The sequence below is a fragment of the Harpia harpyja genome, unplaced genomic scaffold (assembly GCF_026419915.1).
Source record: "Harpia harpyja isolate bHarHar1 unplaced genomic scaffold, bHarHar1 primary haplotype scaffold_39, whole genome shotgun sequence".
NCBI classification, from domain to species: Eukaryota; Metazoa; Chordata; class Aves; order Accipitriformes; family Accipitridae; genus Harpia; species Harpia harpyja.
Window position 1 is genome coordinate 1,161,553 of NW_026293320.1, and position 20,558 is coordinate 1,182,110.

A 20,558-nucleotide genomic window follows, 5' to 3' on the forward strand; every position below is an offset into this window, starting at 1 on the left:
CTGCCTCCTCTGGGATTGCAGAGTCCTTGTTTCCCTGTGGATACACCAATTTGGCACTTCACCTTCGGTGACTCCACCTTGGGTGCTCTCTCACATTCACTGCCCACCTCCGGCACAGTCTGTCCCTGGAGAGCCTGGGGGATCTCCAGGCAGCTCCAGTTTCCTCTTGAGAATGATGTTGTCTGCCCCGTTTGACATGTGACAGCCTTGGGTATGTCACTCAGTGACCAGCCATGGCCTCCACTGTCACTAGACACTGACGGGTGAGTCCTAAATCCAATCCTTGATCTCTACATGGTCACAAGTCGACTGAGAGGCTTTTGTTCCTGCAGTCATGCAGAACCCTGAGCAACTCCTGACAGCAATATTGGAAGACAAGCCCAGTGTTCACACGCAGCACAGAAGAGATCTCATTTTATTACACAGATGTTGTAATGTGTTCAGCTCTCAACAAGCATTAGACACCTTTAGAGAGGCTCCAGGTAAGAAAGAGGGGGTTCATACCTCTGTAGAAGCAAAAGGAATCCAAAAATTACTGTAGAAATATTATAAATTAAGAATAACAATTACAATAACAATAAAGAGAACAAAAAAAAAAGGTCAGGACTGGTGTGGAATAACCTGGCAGTCATTTGTGGAGAGATGGGACGTTTCTCGGAGCTAAATAGAAGTCCATGTAATCAGTTTCCTAATGCCATCCCTGAGGTCCTGATTCCTCATGAGGGGGTTCACAGCTGGAGGCACCACTGAGTACAGAACTGCCAGCATGAGGTCCAGGTATGGGGAGGAGATGGAGGGGGGCTTCAGGTAGGCAAATATGGCAGTGCTGATAAACAGGGAGACCATGGCCAAGTGAGGGAGGCAGGTGGAAAAGGCTTTGTGCTGTCCCTGCTCAGAGGGAATCCTCAGTACAGCTCTGAAGATCTGCCCATAGGACAGCACAATGAAAACAAAACAACCAAAGACTAAACAGACACTAACCACAAGTACCCCAACTTCCCTGAGGTAGGCATCTGAGCAGGAGAGCTTGAGGATCTGGGGGATTTCACAGAAGAACTGGTCCAGTGCATAGCCTTGGCAGAATGGTAGTGCAAATGTATTGGCAGTGTGCAGCACAGCATTGAGAAACCCACTGCCCCAGGCAGCTGCTGCCATGTGGACACAAGCTCTGCTGCCCAGGAGGGTCCCGTAGTGCAGGGGTTTGCAGATGGCAACATAGCGGTCATAGGCCATGATGGTAAGTAGATACAGTTCTGCTGACATCAGAAAGTTAAACAGAAACACCTGAACAGCACATCCTGGGTGGGAGATGGCCCTGGTGTCCCAGAGGGAATTGGCCATGGATTTGGGGACAGTGGTGGAGATGGTGCCCAGGTCGAGGAGGGCAAGGTTGAGGAGGAAGAAGTACATGGGGGTGTGGAGGCGTTGGTCACAGGCTACGGCGGTGATGATGAGGCCGTTGGCCAGGAGGGCAGCCAGGTAGATGCCCAGGAAGAGCCAGAAGTGTAAGAGCTGCAGGTCCCGCGTATCTGCAAATTCCAGGAGGAGGAACACAGTCATGGAACTGCTGTTGGGCATATGCGTCCTCTGGACACGGGGGACAGTCCAAGGAGGAGAAGGCAGTGACAAGTTACCAGAAACATCTCTAAGTAAAACCAAAGATATTTCTCATAGACCCTCCCGCTACCACACACCCACCCTTTTTCCTTCCTCAGGAGAAACTTTCATTTTGCCTTTGGTCTTCAGCTTCATTTTCTGTCGCTCTTTGTGCTGGAGCAGGGCCTCTGCCCATTGTCTCTTGAGGAGTCGACCCAGCCCCACTGCAGTGGGTATATGGGAATATGGCAGGGGGGGCTGGGCTTGATATTCAGAATACATCAGATAAAATCACTCCTAACACAGGAGGGTTTGTCAGCATCTGCACTCCCAGTGTTAAAGAAAGTGGGTGGCAGAAAGAAGTTTTAGGGGCTTTGGAGTTTTTTACCTACTTCCCCCATCCTTCCCTGTGAGTGTTCTCTGAAATCAGAAATCATGAGCATTTCTACTGCACTCAGAGTGACCAGCTGTGAGACATGAGAGGCAGCGGGATTCACTGTGGCTTACTGAGAAGTGAATGGAATTGGTTGGGCTTGTTCCCAGCTACCTTGTGCTTGCAGTTTTCTCAGATGGAGGGTGATCACACTCCCATGGTACCAGTAAAAGCCAGCAGACACTACTGAAAGGAGAGGGACCCACTGCAGACTACTAAATGCCTCACCCTTTCTCAAGGTCTCAGCACCCTGTTTCTAGCCAAGGACACACACAGCTCATTTCATCATCCCAACAGCATTTCCTCAGTCATAGCATCTCCACACTTCTCTTTGTGGGCTTTCAGATAACAAAAAGATGCTATGTGAAAGATTTTCATGCTTAAGGACAGCTCAGAGCTTGGAAAGCCACCCCAAAGAGATAGCCAATGTCCTAATGATTGCATGTAATCCAGGGAAAACCAGCTCATTCCCCAGCCCCACAGACTGCATTGCCCACAGCCCCACAGGTGAAAGCTGGGACACCTCATTTCCATGGACACACCTGCATAGGAGGACCCACAAGGTCAGAGTGTGACTCTGCAGCTGAAACTCCCATTCCCAGAGAGCCTGACAGCAAGGATGAAATAACAATAGAACAACACAGACAACTGGAGAAACATGGGAAAATACAGTGAGGGTCTGGCTGAGAGAGGCAAGCAGGGAGGCAGCTGGGCACTCAGGAAAGTTCTGCTTACTCAGCTGTTCAGACCTCCTCCCAGACACCAGCATTGCCAGGCAGATGCTCTCAGCCCTGAGCTCTGCAGAGGGAAATGGGCACATGGCTGGAGAGCTGCACCCACGGCTCTGCTGGAGCTCTGTCTGCTGAGGAGATAGTTCATGCCATGTACCCCCCAGCTGTGAGGGCAGAGGCTTTGCTGGGAGGGAGAGGAGCCAAAAGCGTTTGCTGAGAGGAAGGGGTCTGCACTGGAGGAGATCATAAAGAATTTTCTGAATGCTCCCTCCCACAACATTTCTGCATTTTGTTTCCTCTCATCCCCTGATCATATTCCTGTTGCCTGGAGATTTTTTCCTGGGAGATGTTTTCCTATCCCATTTCTTTTCCCTGTCAGCACTCACAGACCCCATCCCAACCTTTGCACACCCATCTTGGCCCTACAGAAAGCTGCCTGTTTGCAGAGCACTGGCTGGGTGCATGTTCTTGTTTGCAGGTGCAAAAGGGCAGCTCAGAACAACCCTGATGGGTCCAGAAAAGGGGGTGCTGTCCATAGGCAGAGCAGTGGCACAAGGCACTTTAACAGCCTCCTAGCAGACCTCCTGATCACTGTGCCCCGGTACACAGCCCCCTGGGGTAGAGGCACCCTGCTCTAAAGGACAGCTCAGGGGGGTGCCCTGCACAAATGCCTTCACACCCCTGCAGCCATCCCTGGAAAAAGGTAGCTGTCATGCCTTGTCCTTCTGGTGGTGCAGCAGGGAATTCCTGCTCTGGAGCACATCCTTCTTGTCTGCTGTAGAGAAACTGTGAGTTTTACTTAGAGAGCTCACAAGCTGTGGATTGTGCCAGCTTTTGGAGATCCCTTCAGGATACTCTTGTGCATTGCCCTGCAGTCAGAGACCTACCGTGTGAAGATGTGTCCTGCAACAAGCCCTCCTCTGTCCTCCAACTGCTGACTGCCTTTAACCTCCCTCTTCCTCACTCCTCTCCCCTGGGTGCCTGCAGGCAGTGCCCTCAGCCCTGCTGCGCTTTGCAGAGGAGCTGCTCCTGGGCAGAGCTGTCTCTCTGCAGTGCTGTCTCCTTGTAATGAGCTCGCTCCAGCCCAGCAGCCCGGCCCAGCCCAGCAGCAGAGGACCAGCCCAAGGCACCATTTCCTCTGCCTGCTCTGGGCTCCCTGAAGATGTCTCTGGAGCTCTGGGACTGACAGCTCCTGAAAGGCACTGGGGACACCCCTGGGGAGCATGCTGCAAAAACACCTGAAGTAATCACCAACAGTAGAGAGAAAGATTGATGATTCCAGCAGCATGGTTTGCCCTGCCAGAGTGCGGTTCTCTGTGACAGGTGCAACGTTCCCCTCTGGACATCAATATTCTTCAACCACAAGAAAAGGGACACACAGACAGGGCCAGGGAGGGGCTTGGCTTCCCTTGTGCAGGCCAGGGATTCAGCTGAGGCAATGCAGGCTTCTCATCCTGACCAGGAAGCCCTTGGGTTGAAGCAGGACTCAGCTCCGTGCTTTGACTCCACAGACCCAGAGGAGCTGGGAACCCTCCTGCTTCAGTTCAGGTGTGCACAAAAGAGTTGCCAGTGTGTGAGCCCTGCTCTGAGCCCCTTAACTTTAGTCACTGGGGACTCAGGTGCTCACATACAGATACTTTGTGATGACTGAGGTGCCAGAGGTGGTCCAAGACATGTGCAATTGTTTGCAAGCCCTGATGGAAAGTCTCTGAGAATAGCCACCTCCTCCCTGAGCATCAGCTGAGGGCCAGAGGGGGAATGGAGAGATCTTGGGCACCCACAATGACATCAGATGTTTAGGGCACCAGAATGTGCCTTGTAAAATATCCGAAAAGCCTCTAGTGCCATGCCAGGTGCCTGGGTGCCAAACACAACTCCACTCAGTAGGCAAACACAGCACCCAACCTCCAGGAAAGCCATGCCCTTTTAGAGCTGGTGGGGGGCAGACATCCCAGGGCCTCCCAAAGGGGTCCGGTGACTATGTGCCACTACCTGAATGACAGCACCACGGCATTGATGCAAGGCCATGCCATCTACACCCGTGGTGATGCAGGGCTGGGAAGCAGATCACAGCAGGGTGCCCTCCCCTGTGCCTGTGTTCTCAGCCCCGGGCTATTCTCCTCTCTCTGAACCTCTACTCACCTGCCTGATACTAAGAAGAGGGAAGCTGATAAGAATAGAATCACAGACTCATAGGATCATAGAATGGTTTTGGTTGGAAAGGAACCTTTAAAGACCACCTAGTTCAAACCCCTTGCCGTGGGCAGGGACATCTTTCACTAGATCAGCTTGCTCAAAGCCCCATCCAACTTGACCCTGAACACTGCCAATGATGGGGCATTCACAACTTCTCTGGTCAACCTGTCCCAATGTCTCAGCACCCTCACCATAAAAATTTTCTTCTTATATCCAATCTACCCTCTTTTATTTTAAATCCCTTACCCCTTGTCCTGTCACTACAGACCTTGGTAAAAAGTCTCTCTCCATCTTCTTAAAAGCCGCCTTTATATATTGTATGGCTGCACTAAGGTGTCCTGTCACAGATCCTGATTTAGAATTCTGCCAAGCACACCAATTTGTAGCAGACAGGCGATTTAGGCTGCTTAAAGAACCACTGCCAGAAGTATCAGCAAAAGTGGTTTTCTTGAACCTTAACAACGTTTGATCGCAAGGTTCACTCTATCACTTACTGCACAAAGGAGATAAAAATGATTCAAAATTACCAACACAGAATCAAAGGTACCAATACAAAAGCTGTATAGAGCACTATCATACAAGGTTATATGTGATATTGGTCACTTCCCAAAGATCTGCAGATGGTAAGAAGTCTTTCAGCCTCGAGAACCTTGAGAGATGTCCCAGCTCAAGCGGAGAGCACTGCCATGCATCCAGCTGCTTAGCAGGGAGAGCTCAAAGAAGGCTCACTTAGGCTGTCTTATTTAAAGCCTAAAGTGGTTGGCTTGCAGTCAAATTACATGCAATGGAAAAGGTATGCATGAGACTCCTTGTACCCACAACTTTCTTTGTTCCTTGACAAATGAGCCATGGAGGAAACACCTGCCATTCATGTGTTAATCGCATGCTCGCTGTTCCAGTTTCCAAGCCCATATGCATCAAAGTTCACCATGTCACTCTCTTCCTGTGTGGGTTTCCAGAGAATAGCTTGGAACCAGAGAGGTTCTTGGTCCTGTTATACATAGGCCTTTACCTCTTTCGGAGCCTGAACCAAACTACCACTAGTTTGGCCAAAGAGTCGAGTGCATCCATCCCAGGGACTCAGCTCCCTCCGATTCCTGCCACAAACCCATAGGTGGTGGGAATCCTCTTGCCTCAGTTCAGGTGTGCAGTCCTCAATACAGTCCTCTGAAGACTGGAAGAAATCACATGTCCCTCCTATGTCCAAGAAGGACCCAGGGAACTGCAGGCCAATCAGCCTTACCTCTCTCCCTGGGAAGGTAATGGAGTAGCTAAGCCTGGAAATATTTGCAGGCACATTGTACTGGTTTTGGCTGGGGTGGAGTTAATTTTCTTCATGGGGGTCCCTATGGTGCTATGTCTGGGATCTGTGACCAAAAGAGTGTTGACAACACACCAATGTTGTAGCTATTGCTGAACCGTGTTTGCGCAGCATCAAGGCCCTCTCTGTTCTCTTTCTTCCTCCCCAGTGACTAAACTGTTTTTCTTGGTGAGGGAAGAGCAGGGGATGTCATTTAGCAAGTCAAAGGTTTCCACTGTCTATTGGTGTCCATGTCCACATCTTGGTAGCAGGGGTGGTGCAGGGAAGGGCTCTGTGAGGAGAGACGAGGGGCTGCCTCCATGCCAGACACATCTGGTTCCAGCTGGCTCCAAAATGCACCCACCACTGGCCAAAACCTGAGCCCATCAGCAAAGCTGGGGGAACCTCTGTGAAGGTATATTTAAGAAAGGACACAACTGCTAGAGTGGGAGAGAAGCGAGGAGAAAAAGTGTGAGAAACAGCCCTGCAAACACCAAGGTCAGTGAAGAAGGAGGAAGTGCTCCAGGTGCCAGAGCAGACGGTCTCCTGCAGCCCATGGAGAAGACCACAGTGGAGAAAGTAATCCCTGCAGCCTGTGGACAACCCAACACTAGAGACGTTGGATAATTCCTGAAAGAATGGTGGCTTGAGGAGAGCCCATGCTGGAGCAGGTTTATGTCAAAGGACTGTAGCCCATAGTAGGGACCGCATGGGAAAAGTGTTAGAAGGAAGGAGCAGCAAAGAGGAACTGGTATGGACTGACCACAACCCCCCATTCCCCACCCCCTGCACTGCTCAGGGGGGAGGAGGTAGAAGAGTTGTGAGCTAAGGAGGGAAGTTGAGCAAGGGAGAAAAGGGTGGGGAGAGGCCTTCCATGGGGAAGGAGATAAGGTCTTCCTTATCTCCACCAGCCCCACACTTCTTCCACCCTCCGCCTTTGCAATTGCACATGCCTGGTCTGCCCACGTTTCTTTGCCACTGTCACGTTTGTACAAGGCCCACATACATCTTGGCACACCCAGTGTATGCGGGCCTCCACCAAACCTGGAGCCCAGCTGGCCTTGGAGACAGGGAGGGGCCGGGTCCCCTCTGCCCAGGGCTGGGCACAGCTTTTCCCTGGGAACCTCCCTGAGGAGCTCTCCTCCTGCGTGTCAGCCTGTGGCCTGGCACGGACAAGGGCTGCTGGGGCAGGGCTGAAGTAGCTCAGCTGGGAGAGCATTAGACTGAAGATCTAAAGGTCCCTGGTTCAACCCCGGGCTTCAGCAGTGATTTGCTCCCTTTCATTTTTGCACAGCCCATCTGCCACCTTCCAGCCTGCCCCAGCCCTGCTTGCTCCTTCACCCCTTGTCAGAGCACTGTCCCTGCCTTGTAGCTGCAGATCTGTGGCTAAGAAGGAGCCTTCCTCCAGCACCAACAGTCCCCAGCCTCCCCCTGGGCAGGACTCTCCATTCAGTGCTCCTCTGGGGTGCTCTCCAGCTGTCCCTCCTTCCCTGCTCCACACAGATTGGGATCTTTCCTCTGCGGGGTCTCTGCAAAGACCCCCTCTCTCTCCTGCTTGTCATTCTCGATGGTGCACAGACTGCTCCCATCCTCATACACCTCCTCCACCTGGTCCTCAGTTCCCGGACCTGAGGCCACCATCCCCCCAGTCCCAGGGAGAGGCACTCCCTGGAGCTGAGGCCTCAATGGCAGCATCCTCCCTCCAGAGGTCTGTCACAGCGAGACCTCTGATGTGCCCAGGACAGCTGAGAAAGCCGTGCTGAGGATCAGCCACTGTAGTGCCTGGGCACCAGTGTTATTTAGTCACACGCTGTCTCGAGCAGAGTTTCTTGGCCCCGCTGCAATGATTGATGAAACACCTATGTGCTCCTCTCTGGGCATCAGCAGGGAGATACAGAGCACAGCGGGATCCCTCTGGGGCCCCACATGAACATCGCTCTGCATCAGTTCATGCCTACTGCAAGGGCACAAGTTGGGACACAAATGCCAGCAGTGGCTTCCCTGCGGTCCAGCATGGAAGGTCACCAACTCTCACACTGTGTCTTCACAACAGCCCCAGCTCAACCACTCCATGTTATTTTTACTCTCCAAATTTACCCTCTTCTGCATGTCCTGGCATCGCATACACTTCTGTGTTCTCCATCCCCCCAGTACCAGACCCAGGGCCCACAGCACAAGTGTCTCAGTAGTCCCCAGTTCCCTTACTCAAACCTCCTCACCCACCAGACTGCACTGCCCAGCCCAGCTGCAGCCCCTCACAGCCATCAGTCCCTGCCCAGAAAAAGAAAGAGCTGCTCATGAGCAGCTGGGGTCTGCAAGGGCCCAAGGCAGCAGGAGCAGCCCATGGAGACTGGGGTCCTGGCAGAGCCATCAAAGGGGCAATCCCAGCCCGTGTGCCCCAGCAAGTGGCTCAGCACCCTGTGCCAGGGCAGTGGGGAGCAGAGCTGCCTCCTAACCACTGTTGGAGGTGATCCATGGGCCATGATACACCCTGGGGCTGGCCAGGGTGTTCATGGCATGATGGAAAACTTAGGGCTCACTTCTGTGGGGCTACAGCCCAGGGCTCGCCCCAGCACGGCAGCTCTGCCACGGCCTCGGCCGTGTTCGACCAGCATGGCCCAGGCAGGGCCTAGGGGAAAGAACGACCAGGGAATGCCGGGATGAGGAGATGGGTGCTCTTGCTGAGGTGCATGACGGGAAATTGCAAAGGACCATTTTGATGGAAGCTGTGTGTATTGGTTTTGCGTGGCAAGGTTTTGGTAGTGGGGGGGGTTACAGGGGTGGCTTCTGTAAGAAGCTGCTGGAAGCTTCCCCTGTGTTCGAGAGAGCCCATACCAGCCGGCTCTAAGACAGACCCGCCGCCGGCCAAGGCCGAGCCAATCAGCGATAGTGGTAACGCCTCTGTGATAACATTTTTAAGAAGGAAAAAAGTTGGGACGGCGGTATTCGGCAGACGGAGAGAGGAGTGAGAACATGTAAGAGAAACAACCCTGCGGACACCAAGGTCAGTGAAGAAGGAGGGGGAGGAGATGCTCCAGGCGCCGGAGCAGAGATTCCCCTGCAGCTCGTGGGGAAGACCATGGTGAGGCAGGCTGTCCCCCTGCAGTCCATGGAGGTCCACGGTGGAGCAGATATCCACCTGCAGCCCGTGGAGGACCCCACGCCGGAGCAGGTGAGTTCCCGAAGGAGGCTGTGACCTCGTGGGAACCCCGCGCTGGAGCAGGCTCCTGGCAGGACCTGCGGATCTGTGGAGAGAGGAGCCCACGGAGCAGATTTTTCTGGCAGGACTTGTGACCCCGTGGGGGGCTCACGCTGGAGCAGTCTGTGCCTGAAGGACTGCACACCGTGGAAAGGACCCATGCTGGAGCAGTTCGTGAAGAACTGCAGCCCGTGGGAAGGACCCACGTTGGAGAAGTTCGTGGAGGACTGTCTCCCATGGGTGGGACCCCACGCTGGAGCAGGGGAAGAGTGTGATGAGTCCTCCCCCTGAGGAGGATGAAGTGGCAGAAAATAACGTGTGATGAACTGACCGTAAACCCCATCCCCGTCCCCCTGTGCTGCTGGGGGGGTGGTAGAGAATCTGGGAGTGAAGTTGTGCCCGGAAAGAAGGGAGGGGTGGAGGGAAGTTGTTCTGAGATTTGGTTTTATTTCTCATTACCCTACTCTGGTTGATTTGTAATAAATCAAGTTAATTTTTCCCCAAACTGAGTCTGTTTTGCCCGTGACGGTAATTGGTGAGTGATCTCTCCTATCCTTATCTCGAACCACAAGCTCTTTGTTATATTTTCTCTCCCCTGTCCAGTTGAGAAGGAGGGGGAGTGATAAAACGGCTCTGGTGGGCACCTGGCATCCAGGCAGGGTTAACCCATCACACTGTGGCTGGCGGGTGTGAACTGTCAGCAGGAATATTCCCCAGGGACCATGGGCTCTTGCAGCCCCACAGCCTGACCCCAAGACTGCTGTCCCTGAGATGTGTCCCTTCCCTACCGCCATGTCTTTGTGCTCTTCTCCCCCCAGTCAGTCTCAGGGAGACACCCCGACACCTGGGCAGGCAAGCACCAGCTCTGGCTCAAAACCCCAAAGGCTTTTAATAAGAACAGCGTAAAAACAGGGTCTTAAAAATAGAGGAAATGCCCAGCTGCTTCTGCTGCCTGTGGGAAAAGGGAGACGGTTCCCTGGTGCTCACGGCTCTCCCAGCTGCACAGACCTCTCCTTCCTCCTGGCTGCACCCAGCCCCACGGCAGGGACGGGCTCTGCTTGCCCTGGCAACAGGGACTGTTGTGCACTGAGCTCCGGTGTCACAGCCGTTGTGTCCTCAGGGGCATGTGCCTGAGACCCCTCTTCAGCATCGTCATAGCCTGTGCTCTCTGGGGACAGGGACCAGGCATCTGCCTCAGCTCCAGGGGCCCCAGCACTTCTCTGGGAGCGCAGGTTTGCCCCTGCAAGCAGCAAGGCAGGCCATTGCCCATTTGCCCCATGGGGTGCCCCTCCTGGCCTCTACATCACCTTCCTCCCTTCTCCTCACCAGTCCTGAGATGTTCCGCTCCCTCTCCCACCTGCAGACACCCAGGAAAAACTCCCGGGACACATTCCTTCACACCAGGAGGTTTGGCTCTCTCTCAGGACAGCACCAATTCATCCGGCACTGGGGATGGCACCCCAGGAACTGGCAGCGCTATCTTTCCCTCTCACCTCCAGCTGCATCCCTGGGCCCTGCTCCCTCCTCTGGTGCCCTGGGCATCTCCCACTCTCCCTGCCCAGACACAGGATCCTCCCCAGGGTCAGAAACCTCCCTGGCATCATCATAGCCATCCACTGGGTCACCTCCGGGCAGCACAGGGATGCCTGCAAGGAGAGGGGAGCTGGTGACAATGAGAAGATACACATGCAGAGCAGAGGCTGGGAGGATATGCAGGGACACGAGGCTCAGACGGTGGTGTTGGCAGCACCACAGGAGACCCCCATGTCCTCTCCAACTTCAACAGTGACACTGCTGTTCTTCACATGCCTGCAGGGAGGAGGCATCCACTCCTTCCCACACCCTATTACCTGGTGCTGACCCCAGACCATCCTCCTCCTCGCTGTCCCCAGGGTAGGGCTGCAGATTGGTCAGGAAGCCCTCTGAATAGGAGCCTGGAGAGAGGTGCAGCAGGTGCTATGGGAGTGCACTCTGCTGACCCAGACTGTGGTCAGTGCTTCTGGGGACAGGGGACCCACAGAGCCAGGGCTGAGTGAGGAGGAGGGCTCAGGACTCATCCTGCCGCCCTGGGACAAACCCCATCTCAAAGGGACTCCCAGAGCTACCCCAGGACAGCACCTTCCCTCAGCCCTCAGGTGTCACCCAGGGTGCGGAGGCAGGCAGAGAGGGGCTGTCCCCCACTTGGATGGGAGGAACTGGTGGGGAGGAAGCTCCTCTCTTGGGCCCAGGACCTGGCTGCTCTCCCCACAGACCCCACAGCCCAAGTGCTGCAGGGACCATTGGCCATGGGACTGCAGGGGGTCAGCCCTGAGTGGGGGGCAAGTGGAGAGAACCTGGCAGATGTGCCCCCTGGGAGGGACCCACACCCACCTGAGCGACTGAACCTCGCCTGCTTCTCCCACGCCGGGCTGTAACCGATCTCCTCATACACGGCCTCAGGGAAGGGCTCCCAAGCTCTCCTGGAGCCTGCGGACAGTGGCAGGGCTGGCCCAGGGACAGGCAGAGAGGGGACAGGATCCCGCTCTGCCCCCCCAGCTTTGGTCCCCTGGGCCAGCAAAAGGCTATTGCCGCAGCACAGCCCCGCTGCACTGTCTGGTTGCCGCTACCACTTCCTCAGTGAGGGCAACGTCCCCATGGAGATGGTCTGGAGCAGTGACACCCTCGCACTGTCCCCTCAGAGACAGCCCTTGTGCCCCTCTGGCCCCTGGGTCAGGTCCCTGGTGCTGAGCTTGGAGCAGCTCCCACCTTTCCTCTCCCCCTCTCTGCCCATGGATCTGTAGCAATGGCCCCTGCCCTGCCGGGAGAAGGTCAGGGTTGGACAGAGGAGCAGCCTGGGGGCCTGAAACCATGGGCCTTGCCCCTGCTGTCCCACACTCCTCCTGGCATCTCCCCTGCCCCAGAGCCCCCTCCAGAGCTGCCCACAGCGCTTCCAGAGTGACGTCCTCGTCTGTCTCCTCCCTACTCCCTTCTGCCCCAGCCCAGCTCTGCCATTTCTGTCCTTGCCCCATCCCTAACTCCCCCCGTGTCTGGACTCTCTACCCCTTGCTGCTGGTGGCCCACGGTCAGGCAGTCAAAGGGGCGGTACTTGGGAATGAAGGCAGAGCACACCCTTGTCCTCCCGGCTCTGCCTGTGCCACTCACTGGCACCTCACAGCATCCCTGGCCTTGCCGGGAGGCATCTTCCCCCGGTGCCGCAGGGGAAGGACCCACCTCTGCGCCCAGCCCTGGCGCTTCGCAGTTGCCCAGCCAGGAGGGCCAGGAGCAGGCAGAGAAGGGCCCCCAGGACGATGCAGATGATGACGGGCAATGAGACTCTCCCACTGCTGGTTGGATGGCCCCGCGTGGGATCTGCACGGGCAGGAACACAGAACAGGCAGCACCAGGCCTGGAGGAGGTGTGGGGCCAGGACACACTGGTCCTGACCCCCACTGAAAAGGTGGTGAGGGACCCCAGGGTGTGAGTGATGGGGAAGCTCCCACCCCACTGGGTAAATGACAGCCCTCCCCAAACCCCACACCACTGCCCCGGTACTTCTTTTGGGGGAATTTCACACCCCAGCAAGGAGCCCCTTCCCTCTGGCTGTGGGTCACAGCCTGGCCCCATGAAGACCCAGTGCTGGTGGAGAGGACAGGTTACCTGCTTGGGGGGTTGGTGCTGCTGTCCTGGGTGCAGCTGCAGAGGAGAAGGAGAGCTGGGCTGAGAGGATGGGTGTGAGGGTACCACCAAGCATCCTCTCTGAAACACTCTGTGTGTGTGTGTGTATGTGTGTGTGCGCGCGTGCACATCTATCCCTGACACATCGCACCCAAATCGCCCCTCCTGTGGGGCTGGTCAGGGTGGCTGGGACAGAGCCCAGGGCCCTGCTCTGGGTATTGGGCAGGATGACGCAGGCAGCCTGGCCGATGCCCCTGGGGGCTGCAGGGCCCTGCGGGCAGAAGCTGGACAACATCCAGCCCCACAGAGGCTGCTGCCCACTTGGCACCAGGCTCCCATGCTCTGCAGGGATGGCCTGGCTCTCGGGAGCTCTGGGGCTGTGATGGGACCCAGTGGGGAAAACATCTTCCCCAGCTCCTTGCCAATACCCCAGCAAGGGTCCCAGACCTGCTGCTCACCTGAGCAGTTCACGGCAGCGTCCTCCTTGTGCCGGCAGGCACCGCTGTCCCCAGGCCGGGCCCAGCAGTCCTGCAGAGACGGCTCTGTCCCCCGGCACTCCACCTGCTCCAGCCAGATGGGGCCCGTCCCCATCCCAAACGCAGCCTCATGCAGGGCAGACACTGCGGGGCCACAGCCCAGCTGCCGGCATGCCACCTCAGCATCCCGCATGTCCCAGGAGTCGTCGCACACCGTCCCCCAAGAGCCACGGTGCCAGACCTCCACTCTGCCCGAGCACCCGTCCTCACCTCCCACGGCACGAATCTTCTCCCTGTCTGGAGAAGGCAAAGACCTCCCACAGCACCGGGACAGCAGGCAGAGGCCTGCCGGGTGAGAGGGGCATGCGGAGGAGCAGCTACCTGTGCAGCTTGTGGAGTCTGGGCACGCAGTCCCCAGGGATGGGGGTGTTTCTGGCCGTCTCCCTGCAGAAGGAAATGCTGCCGTGAAGGGGCTGCTGAAGGGGGGGTCATGCAGCAGAGAGCAGGGCTGAGCTCTGCTCGTGCCTCCCCGTGCAACCTCACTCATGGCAGCAGCTGAACCCCGGTCATTTGGGGGACACGCTTGGCAATGTGGGGGACCCAGACTGCTCAGCCCCAGAAGGGACCCTGCTTCACAGAGCAGCAGGAGGATGTCCATGGAGGGGACAGTCCTCGGAGCCGTGGCTGGTCTCTTCTGAGACCTTGCCTGGAGACACCTCCGCCTCCCCTGGGCGCTGCTGCGAGCCCAGCTGGCAACTGCTGGTGAAGGTGTGGGGCTCTGAGACCTGAAATCCCATTTTTTGTGACCAGCAGCAGCAGAGTCTGGCACATAAAGCAAAACTTCCTATGGGCTGTCTCTGCATTTGACCCTGCCTAGGAAGGAGCAGGAGTTGGGGAGTAGCTCGGGTAGCTTGGTGCCCGGGTAGCTCAGAATTACCATTGCAGGTGATGTGGGTCTCATCTTGCAGGTCATCGCATGACTGAGGATCCCAGGGAGCCGAAGGACACTGCCAGAAGGAGCTGTTTCTCTCCCCACACTGCACGTGATCTAGCCAGGTGGGGCCAGACGTCCTGCCGTAGGGCCGTTGTGTTTCTAGGGACCCTTCATCCCCGCAGCCCAGCTCCTTGCATGCCAGCAACACCGTTTTGGGAGTCATGGAGTTGGAGCAAACGCTGCCCCACGTCCCGTTATAGAAAACCTGCAGGTGCCCAGAGCAGTTGTTGCTGTTCTCCAGCCTCAGGGCCACGAACTCTGGGAGGAAGGGCCCCAAAGGGGAACAGGCTGGTCTGGGGCTGTGGGAGCAGGGATGCCCCTAACAGCCCCAGACCCTCAGGCAGGCAAAGGCATGGCCAGCAAGTCCCCCTTGCACCCATTGGCAGAGAGAAGTCCCCGACGGACAGAAAACCCTGCCCTCCCTGCTTACCCTTGGGGACAGCCGAGCTCCCCAGTGGGACTGAAGGGATGCGTGCGTGGGTGTCTGCGGGATGGGCTTGGGCAGGGGCTCAGAGGCAGCCAAGGAACAGCCCCGGCCATTGCCAGCTCTCCCCTCGTCTTGGTCTCCCCGGGCAATGGGCTCCCACCACAGCTCCCGGCACAGACCTGAGCAGACGACTCCTGCATCCTCTTTGTGCCCGCAGTCGTGCTGCCCCCAGGACCCTGCTGGGCAGTCCCAGAGTGAATCTTCGGCCCCGGAGCAGTTCACGCCATCCAGCCAGATCTGACCAGAGCCTTCCCCGAACCGACCGGAGCCAACTGCCTGCACTGCCCTGCCACAGCCCAGCTGGTGGCAAATGACGGTGGCATCCGACAGGTCCCAGCCGTCATCGCAGATGGTTCCCCAGCTGCCCTGGTAGTAGACCTCCACTCTCCCAGCACAGCGCCTGGGCCCATTCACCAGCCGGACCTGCCGGCTCCCTGCAGTGGGAAGAAACCCCAGCTGCTGTCAGGGGCCAGTGCCTACACAGCCCAGAGCCTGGGGGGCCTCTGCAGTGTCACTCACCCCAGCAAACGACCCCCACATCCTCTGCAGTCCCTGCCACCGGTGAACTCTCAGGCAGGGAGGTGTTGCAGAGGGTCAGGTTGGCCTCGTGCCCTGCGCACCGGACCCCTCGCAGCCCCACGGGACCCATCCCTCTCTGGGGCTTTGGGGGGTTGTAGGCTTTCTCTGCCTCTCCGCACCCTAGCTGCCGGCACACCACGCTGGCCTCCTGCACGTCCCACTGGTCATCCAGGACTCTGCCCCACGTCCCACGCTGGAGGATCTCCACTCGTCCGTCGCACCGGCTCCCTCCACCCACCAGCCGCAGGGACGCGGAGTCAGCTGGGCCTGGGGAAAGCAGCCATGCCCCAACCCTCAGCAGCACCAGAGAATCCAGAAACCTGCAGTGCCTCTCAAAGCTCTGGGACCCTCACGGTGTCCTGAAGCTCACCCGCCCGGCCCCAGCCCTCTGCAGTGAGCTTCAGGAGCAGGTTTCCACAGCATTTGTTTCCCAGTCCCTGAGCCTTCCTGAGCAAGACACTGCCTTTGCTTTTGCTGGGGTAGGGCCACTTCAACACGTCCCTGCTGAGGCAGCTGGGGCAGCTCCCACAGGAGGGAGAAGCAACCAGTGGAGTTACCCAGGGACAGGCAGCGCCAGGAAAAGCCTTGCCGAACCTCGGCGCTGACACCGACACCGTTGAGACATGGGGCACTGCACACACGTCTCTGCCCCTCTGCATCCCTGGGGATCATGGACTGGGAGCCTGTGTCCCTGGCAGGGAGCAGAGCGAGGGGGGCCTTTCTGATCAAACAGGACAAGTCTGGGACTTGCGCCGACTAGAAGCAAGGGCCCAACCCTGTTCTGCAGCTCGTATCCCAGGTCTGCTGCTGCTGCTGCTGCTGCTGCTGCCAGGGGCACCCGAGCAGCCCCTGCGGGTGTGGGATTGGGCTCTGAGAAGGACTCTGTGGGGCTAGGACAGGGCTGTCTGCAGCCAGAGGGATGGAGCAGAGCCCCACAGCCCTGTCCTGCAGCACGAGAGCAGAGAAGCCCAGGCCTGGCAGTGGCCCCAGGGCATGAGCTGCTGCCCCAGGGGCCAGAGACACCTCTTCCAATTCAGCACTCAGCTCTCCCACATCAGAGCAGCCAGTCTGAGCAGACAAAGCTCTCCAGACCACTGCTGGTGAAGCCAGGGTTTCTCCAGGGAGAAATTCACACTCATGCTGCCATGGGGTCCCCTGCTTTGGGTGGCCACGTCACACCCAAGGGGCAAATGGAGTTAACGCAGCATTTTCCCTGAGCAGCGCTCACCTGAGCAAATGACAGAAGCATCGCTCTCGTGGGAGCACAAGGCCCCCAGAGCAGTCACTGGGCACTGCCCCAGGTGGCCTTCAGTCCCGTCACAGTGAAATGAGTCTCTCCAGAAGGGGTGGGTGGCTCTCCCAAAATGACCTGGCCTGGGAATGGACTCGGCAAACCCGCAGTCAAGGTGACGACAGAGAACATGGGCGTCCGAGAGATCCCAGTGGGAGGCACAGAGGGTGCCCCAGGTCCCCAGCACCTGGACCTCCACCTTCCCCTCACACTCCGTGCTGCCGTTCACCAGCCTGAACCCTGTGAACTCTGGGAACAGAGAAGGGTGAGAAAGGACAGACTTGTGCTTTTGCTCCCTCGGGAGGTAGAGGAGAGGCCAAATGGACGCCTTTCCTTTCTCCTCCTTCTGCACAATTTTAGGGCTGCAGACAAACAGTCAAGGTCAGGTCTAATGGGGCTCTGAGCAACCTGATCTAGGTGAAGATGTCCCTGCTCATTCCAGGGGCGGCTGGACTAGATGACCTTTAAAGGTCCCTTCAAACCCAAACCACTCCATAATTTTATGATCACCCCTTCTGTCCTCCCCTCCAGCACAAGTCCTTGCCCTGCTCTCCCGTCCTCAGCACACCCCCGGTGTTGAACCCCCTACCCTGAGTCCTTACGTGTGCAGGTGACACCGACATCCTTTGCATGGGAGCAGGGCTCGCCCCTTGGGGATCCCCTGGGGCAGGAAGCAAGAAGGGATTCATTCCCCACACACTGCAGCTCTCTGTCCCAGATGGGACCATCCCCTTCTCCAAAGTGAGCTGCCCCAGCGACAGACAGGGCTGTGCCGCACTGCAGCTCCCTGCAGACCACGGTGGCAGCTTTGGGACCAAAGTCTGAGTCACAGACGGTTTTCCACTGGTCCCCATCACGGATCTCCACTCGTCCTGAGCAGGGGCTGTTGTCTCCAACCAGCTGGACAAATCCTGTAGCAACCAAAGACCCCCATGAGTTCCCAGAGCCCTCTGGCAGTTAGTTACCTGACCACAGGCCACCTAATCTCTAAGGTGGCTGCAGGCAAAGAGCCCCGCAACCATCCCAGCAGCTCCCACTGGGTGCTGATGGCACAAACACACCAGAGCCCTCCTGCTGCTCCTCAGGCATTAGCACGGCTCTTGGGGGCTGCCTCCTCTCCCAAACCCCCAGCCGCAGGAAACGCTTGTACAAACTGGTGCCATCCTGCAGACCCTGGGCTGCCTGACACTGGCCCCAGGCACTGCAGCACCCAGAGCACTTGAGCCCAAGGAGGCGGGCCGAGGCACTGTTGGCTGCTGCAGCCTGCTCTCCCCCACCAAGCTCGCAGCCAGGCTTAGGAACCCCTTGGAGCCACTGGAAATGCACCCCGTTCCCAGGTGGTTCTTGGGCCATTGAGGCACTGCTATTAGAGGGGACAGGGTACAGATGCGGTGCAGGTGTACCTGCTGTCGCCGTCTTCACCAGCCCCTGGCTCCAGCTCCTGACTGGGGAGGGGGTCCTCAGCCAGGGCCAGAGTACGCTGCCAGGTGTGCACTTCCCCGGCCAACAGCTGGGTAGAGGGCAGGAGAGCGGGCAAAGGAGCAGCCCTGGGCTGACACAAGCTCCCAGTGCAAGGACGGGCACCAAGGAGAACCAGAAAGTGCTGGCAAATCCCCAGGGCAGCCAGGGGCTGGGGTGGGCAGGAGAGGCTGGGCAGCAGGTCAGCACTGCCTGCACAGGGTTGTTTCCCTGTGGGCTGCCTCTCATGGGGTGAGCCTGGAAGAGGAATGAAGTGGCCACGGGCCACCCTGTTCTTCTGCCCAAGCCCAGTGCTCCTCCCCTCTAAGCAGCCCTTCTTCTTTGGGGGACTCATGTCTGCCAGGGGACACAACCCAAAAGTCCCTGGCCATGTTGGGCCCTTCCTCAGGACTGTGGGCGGCCATGTGAGCTGCTCTCACTGCCTCTGCCATGGTGAGACCTGGTCCTCGGTGCTGCCAGACAGGTCCTGGCTGAATGGGAGGAGAAAGATGGGAACCAAAGGAGACTGCGGAGCAGGGCGCGGCATTCATCTCCCAGCCGGAGGCTCCGATGGAGGGTGGGCTGAGCCACGTCCCAGGCCAGGCAGTGGTGAGTTCGCCCGGGGCTTTCCTCAGGGAAACCAGCAATGATAGTCACAGCTCGGCAGTGTGCCTGGCCACACCGGGACCTGCTCCAGTACCCTTCCGTTGTTCCCTGAAGGTGCAGCCAGGTCCCTTCCCCCATCCTGGCCACAAAGGTAGGGAATGGGCTGGCCCCTTACCTGAACACGTCACTCCAGCATCCAAACCGTGATCACAGTACTTTCGAGTCCATTCTGTGTTTGTGCACTCAGACAGGGCAGACTCGGTGCCATCACACTCTACACCAACCATCCAAATGGGGCCAGATCCTGGCCCAAAGCGTGCTTCCTGATGAGCTTCAAGAGCAGATCCACAGCCCAGCTGCTTACAAACCACTGCAGCATCACTCATGTCCCAGAAGACACCACACACAGTCCCCCACTGGCCCTTTTGTTTCACCTCCACTCTTCCAGCACAGCGCCAGCTGCCACCCTCCAGCCTCACCTCCGCAGCTCCTTCAAACACCAACATGGGACCAGTCAGAAGAACACCGAGCCCCAGACTGCAGGTCTGGGAGCCCCCCTGCCCACGCGGAGTCACAGGCACCGGCATGGGACCCCTCCCCCTTCCACGCTGTCCCCGGGCCGCTGTGGGAGCCCCTCCTCTCCCCACGGGCTGTGCAGGCTGGGGGTGCCCAACGCCAGCCCTGCTGGGCCATTCACCATCTCACAGCCCTTGGTACCTCCTTCCACTCCAACAGCCCCATGCCCACCTCCACACTGCGCCCCCAGGCCATCCCCAGGGAACCATCTCCTCCCCAGCCCAGCACACCCTGCACAGCCCCGTGCCCCCAGGCCCACAGCTTCCCCTGCCCACCACCTGCCCTGGCACCACCCAAACCCACACCACACCCCGAGCTTTCCATGTCCTCAGGGAGCACCGAGACAACGCCAAGGATAACCCCAATGCATGTCCCCTCCTCGCCCTTGACATCAGCCCAGCCCCTGTGCTTGGCCAGGGCCCCTAGGAAGGAAACTTCTCTGCCACCTGTGGGTGCAGACAGCCCCGTTCCCTTCTCTCTGTGGGGCACAAACTGCCTTCCTGGGGTCGGGGCTCCCCTGGAGCCTGGGGGCAGCGAGCAGCACACAAACCCTCCAGGGCACCCTAGAGATTGGCTGTGCCCTGGGGATCACTGAGTGCTGCCATCACCAGCTGGGACACCGCCAGCCTCAAGAGTACAGCACTGGGGAGCAAGGGGTGCCAAAAAGGTAACCCAGGATGGGGTGTCTATAAATGCAGCCAGGCATGGGCTGCCATAAACACAGACAGGCCCAGGGAAAGAGAGAAGGTCCATGGGCTTGAACACCTTCTGACCCTTGTCTCAGGGGAGCCTGGAAAGGAACCGCATTCCCAGAGGGATCCCTACGATCCCACTGGCCCCAGGAAGTAGGATGAGGGAACCGGCACTTACCCCTGCACATCTGCACCCAGAGGAGAAGCCACAGCACCTGAGGGAACACGAGTCCCTCTGTCCCCATCCTGAGAGTCCTGCCCTGTTGGCACAGCCCTGCTCCACCCCACTC

General features: G+C 57.8%; 2 protein-coding genes and 1 non-coding gene across 3 annotated transcripts; 1 reads left to right on the forward strand and 2 right to left on the reverse strand.

Annotated features, from left to right (window-relative positions):
* Positions 1-660: 660 nt before the first annotated feature.
* On the reverse strand, positions 661-1,578 carry LOC128138342 (olfactory receptor 14C36-like). Its single transcript, XM_052779639.1, has one exon. It carries the CDS (start codon positions 1,576-1,578, stop codon positions 661-663), a length of 918 nt encoding a protein of 305 aa, XP_052635599.1.
* Positions 1,579-5,824: 4,246 nt separating this feature from the next.
* On the reverse strand, positions 5,825-19,771 carry LOC128138343 (antigen WC1.1-like). Its single transcript, XM_052779640.1, has 15 exons — positions 19,718-19,771; positions 18,835-18,885; positions 18,340-18,446; positions 17,998-18,296; positions 17,539-17,847; positions 16,874-17,185; positions 15,586-15,912; positions 15,186-15,500; positions 14,523-14,837; positions 13,967-14,029; positions 13,557-13,882; positions 12,666-12,840; positions 11,826-11,921; positions 8,797-8,885; positions 5,825-5,899 (listed from the first exon to the last, which is right to left on the reverse strand). The coding sequence occupies exons 1-15, from the start codon at positions 19,769-19,771 to the stop codon at positions 5,825-5,827; spliced, it is 2,913 nt and encodes a 970-aa protein (XP_052635600.1).
* On the forward strand, positions 7,449-7,521 carry TRNAF-GAA (transfer RNA phenylalanine (anticodon GAA)). Its single transcript has one exon. It is a non-coding gene; the product is annotated as a tRNA-Phe (tRNA).
* Positions 19,772-20,558: the final 787 nt, after the last annotated feature.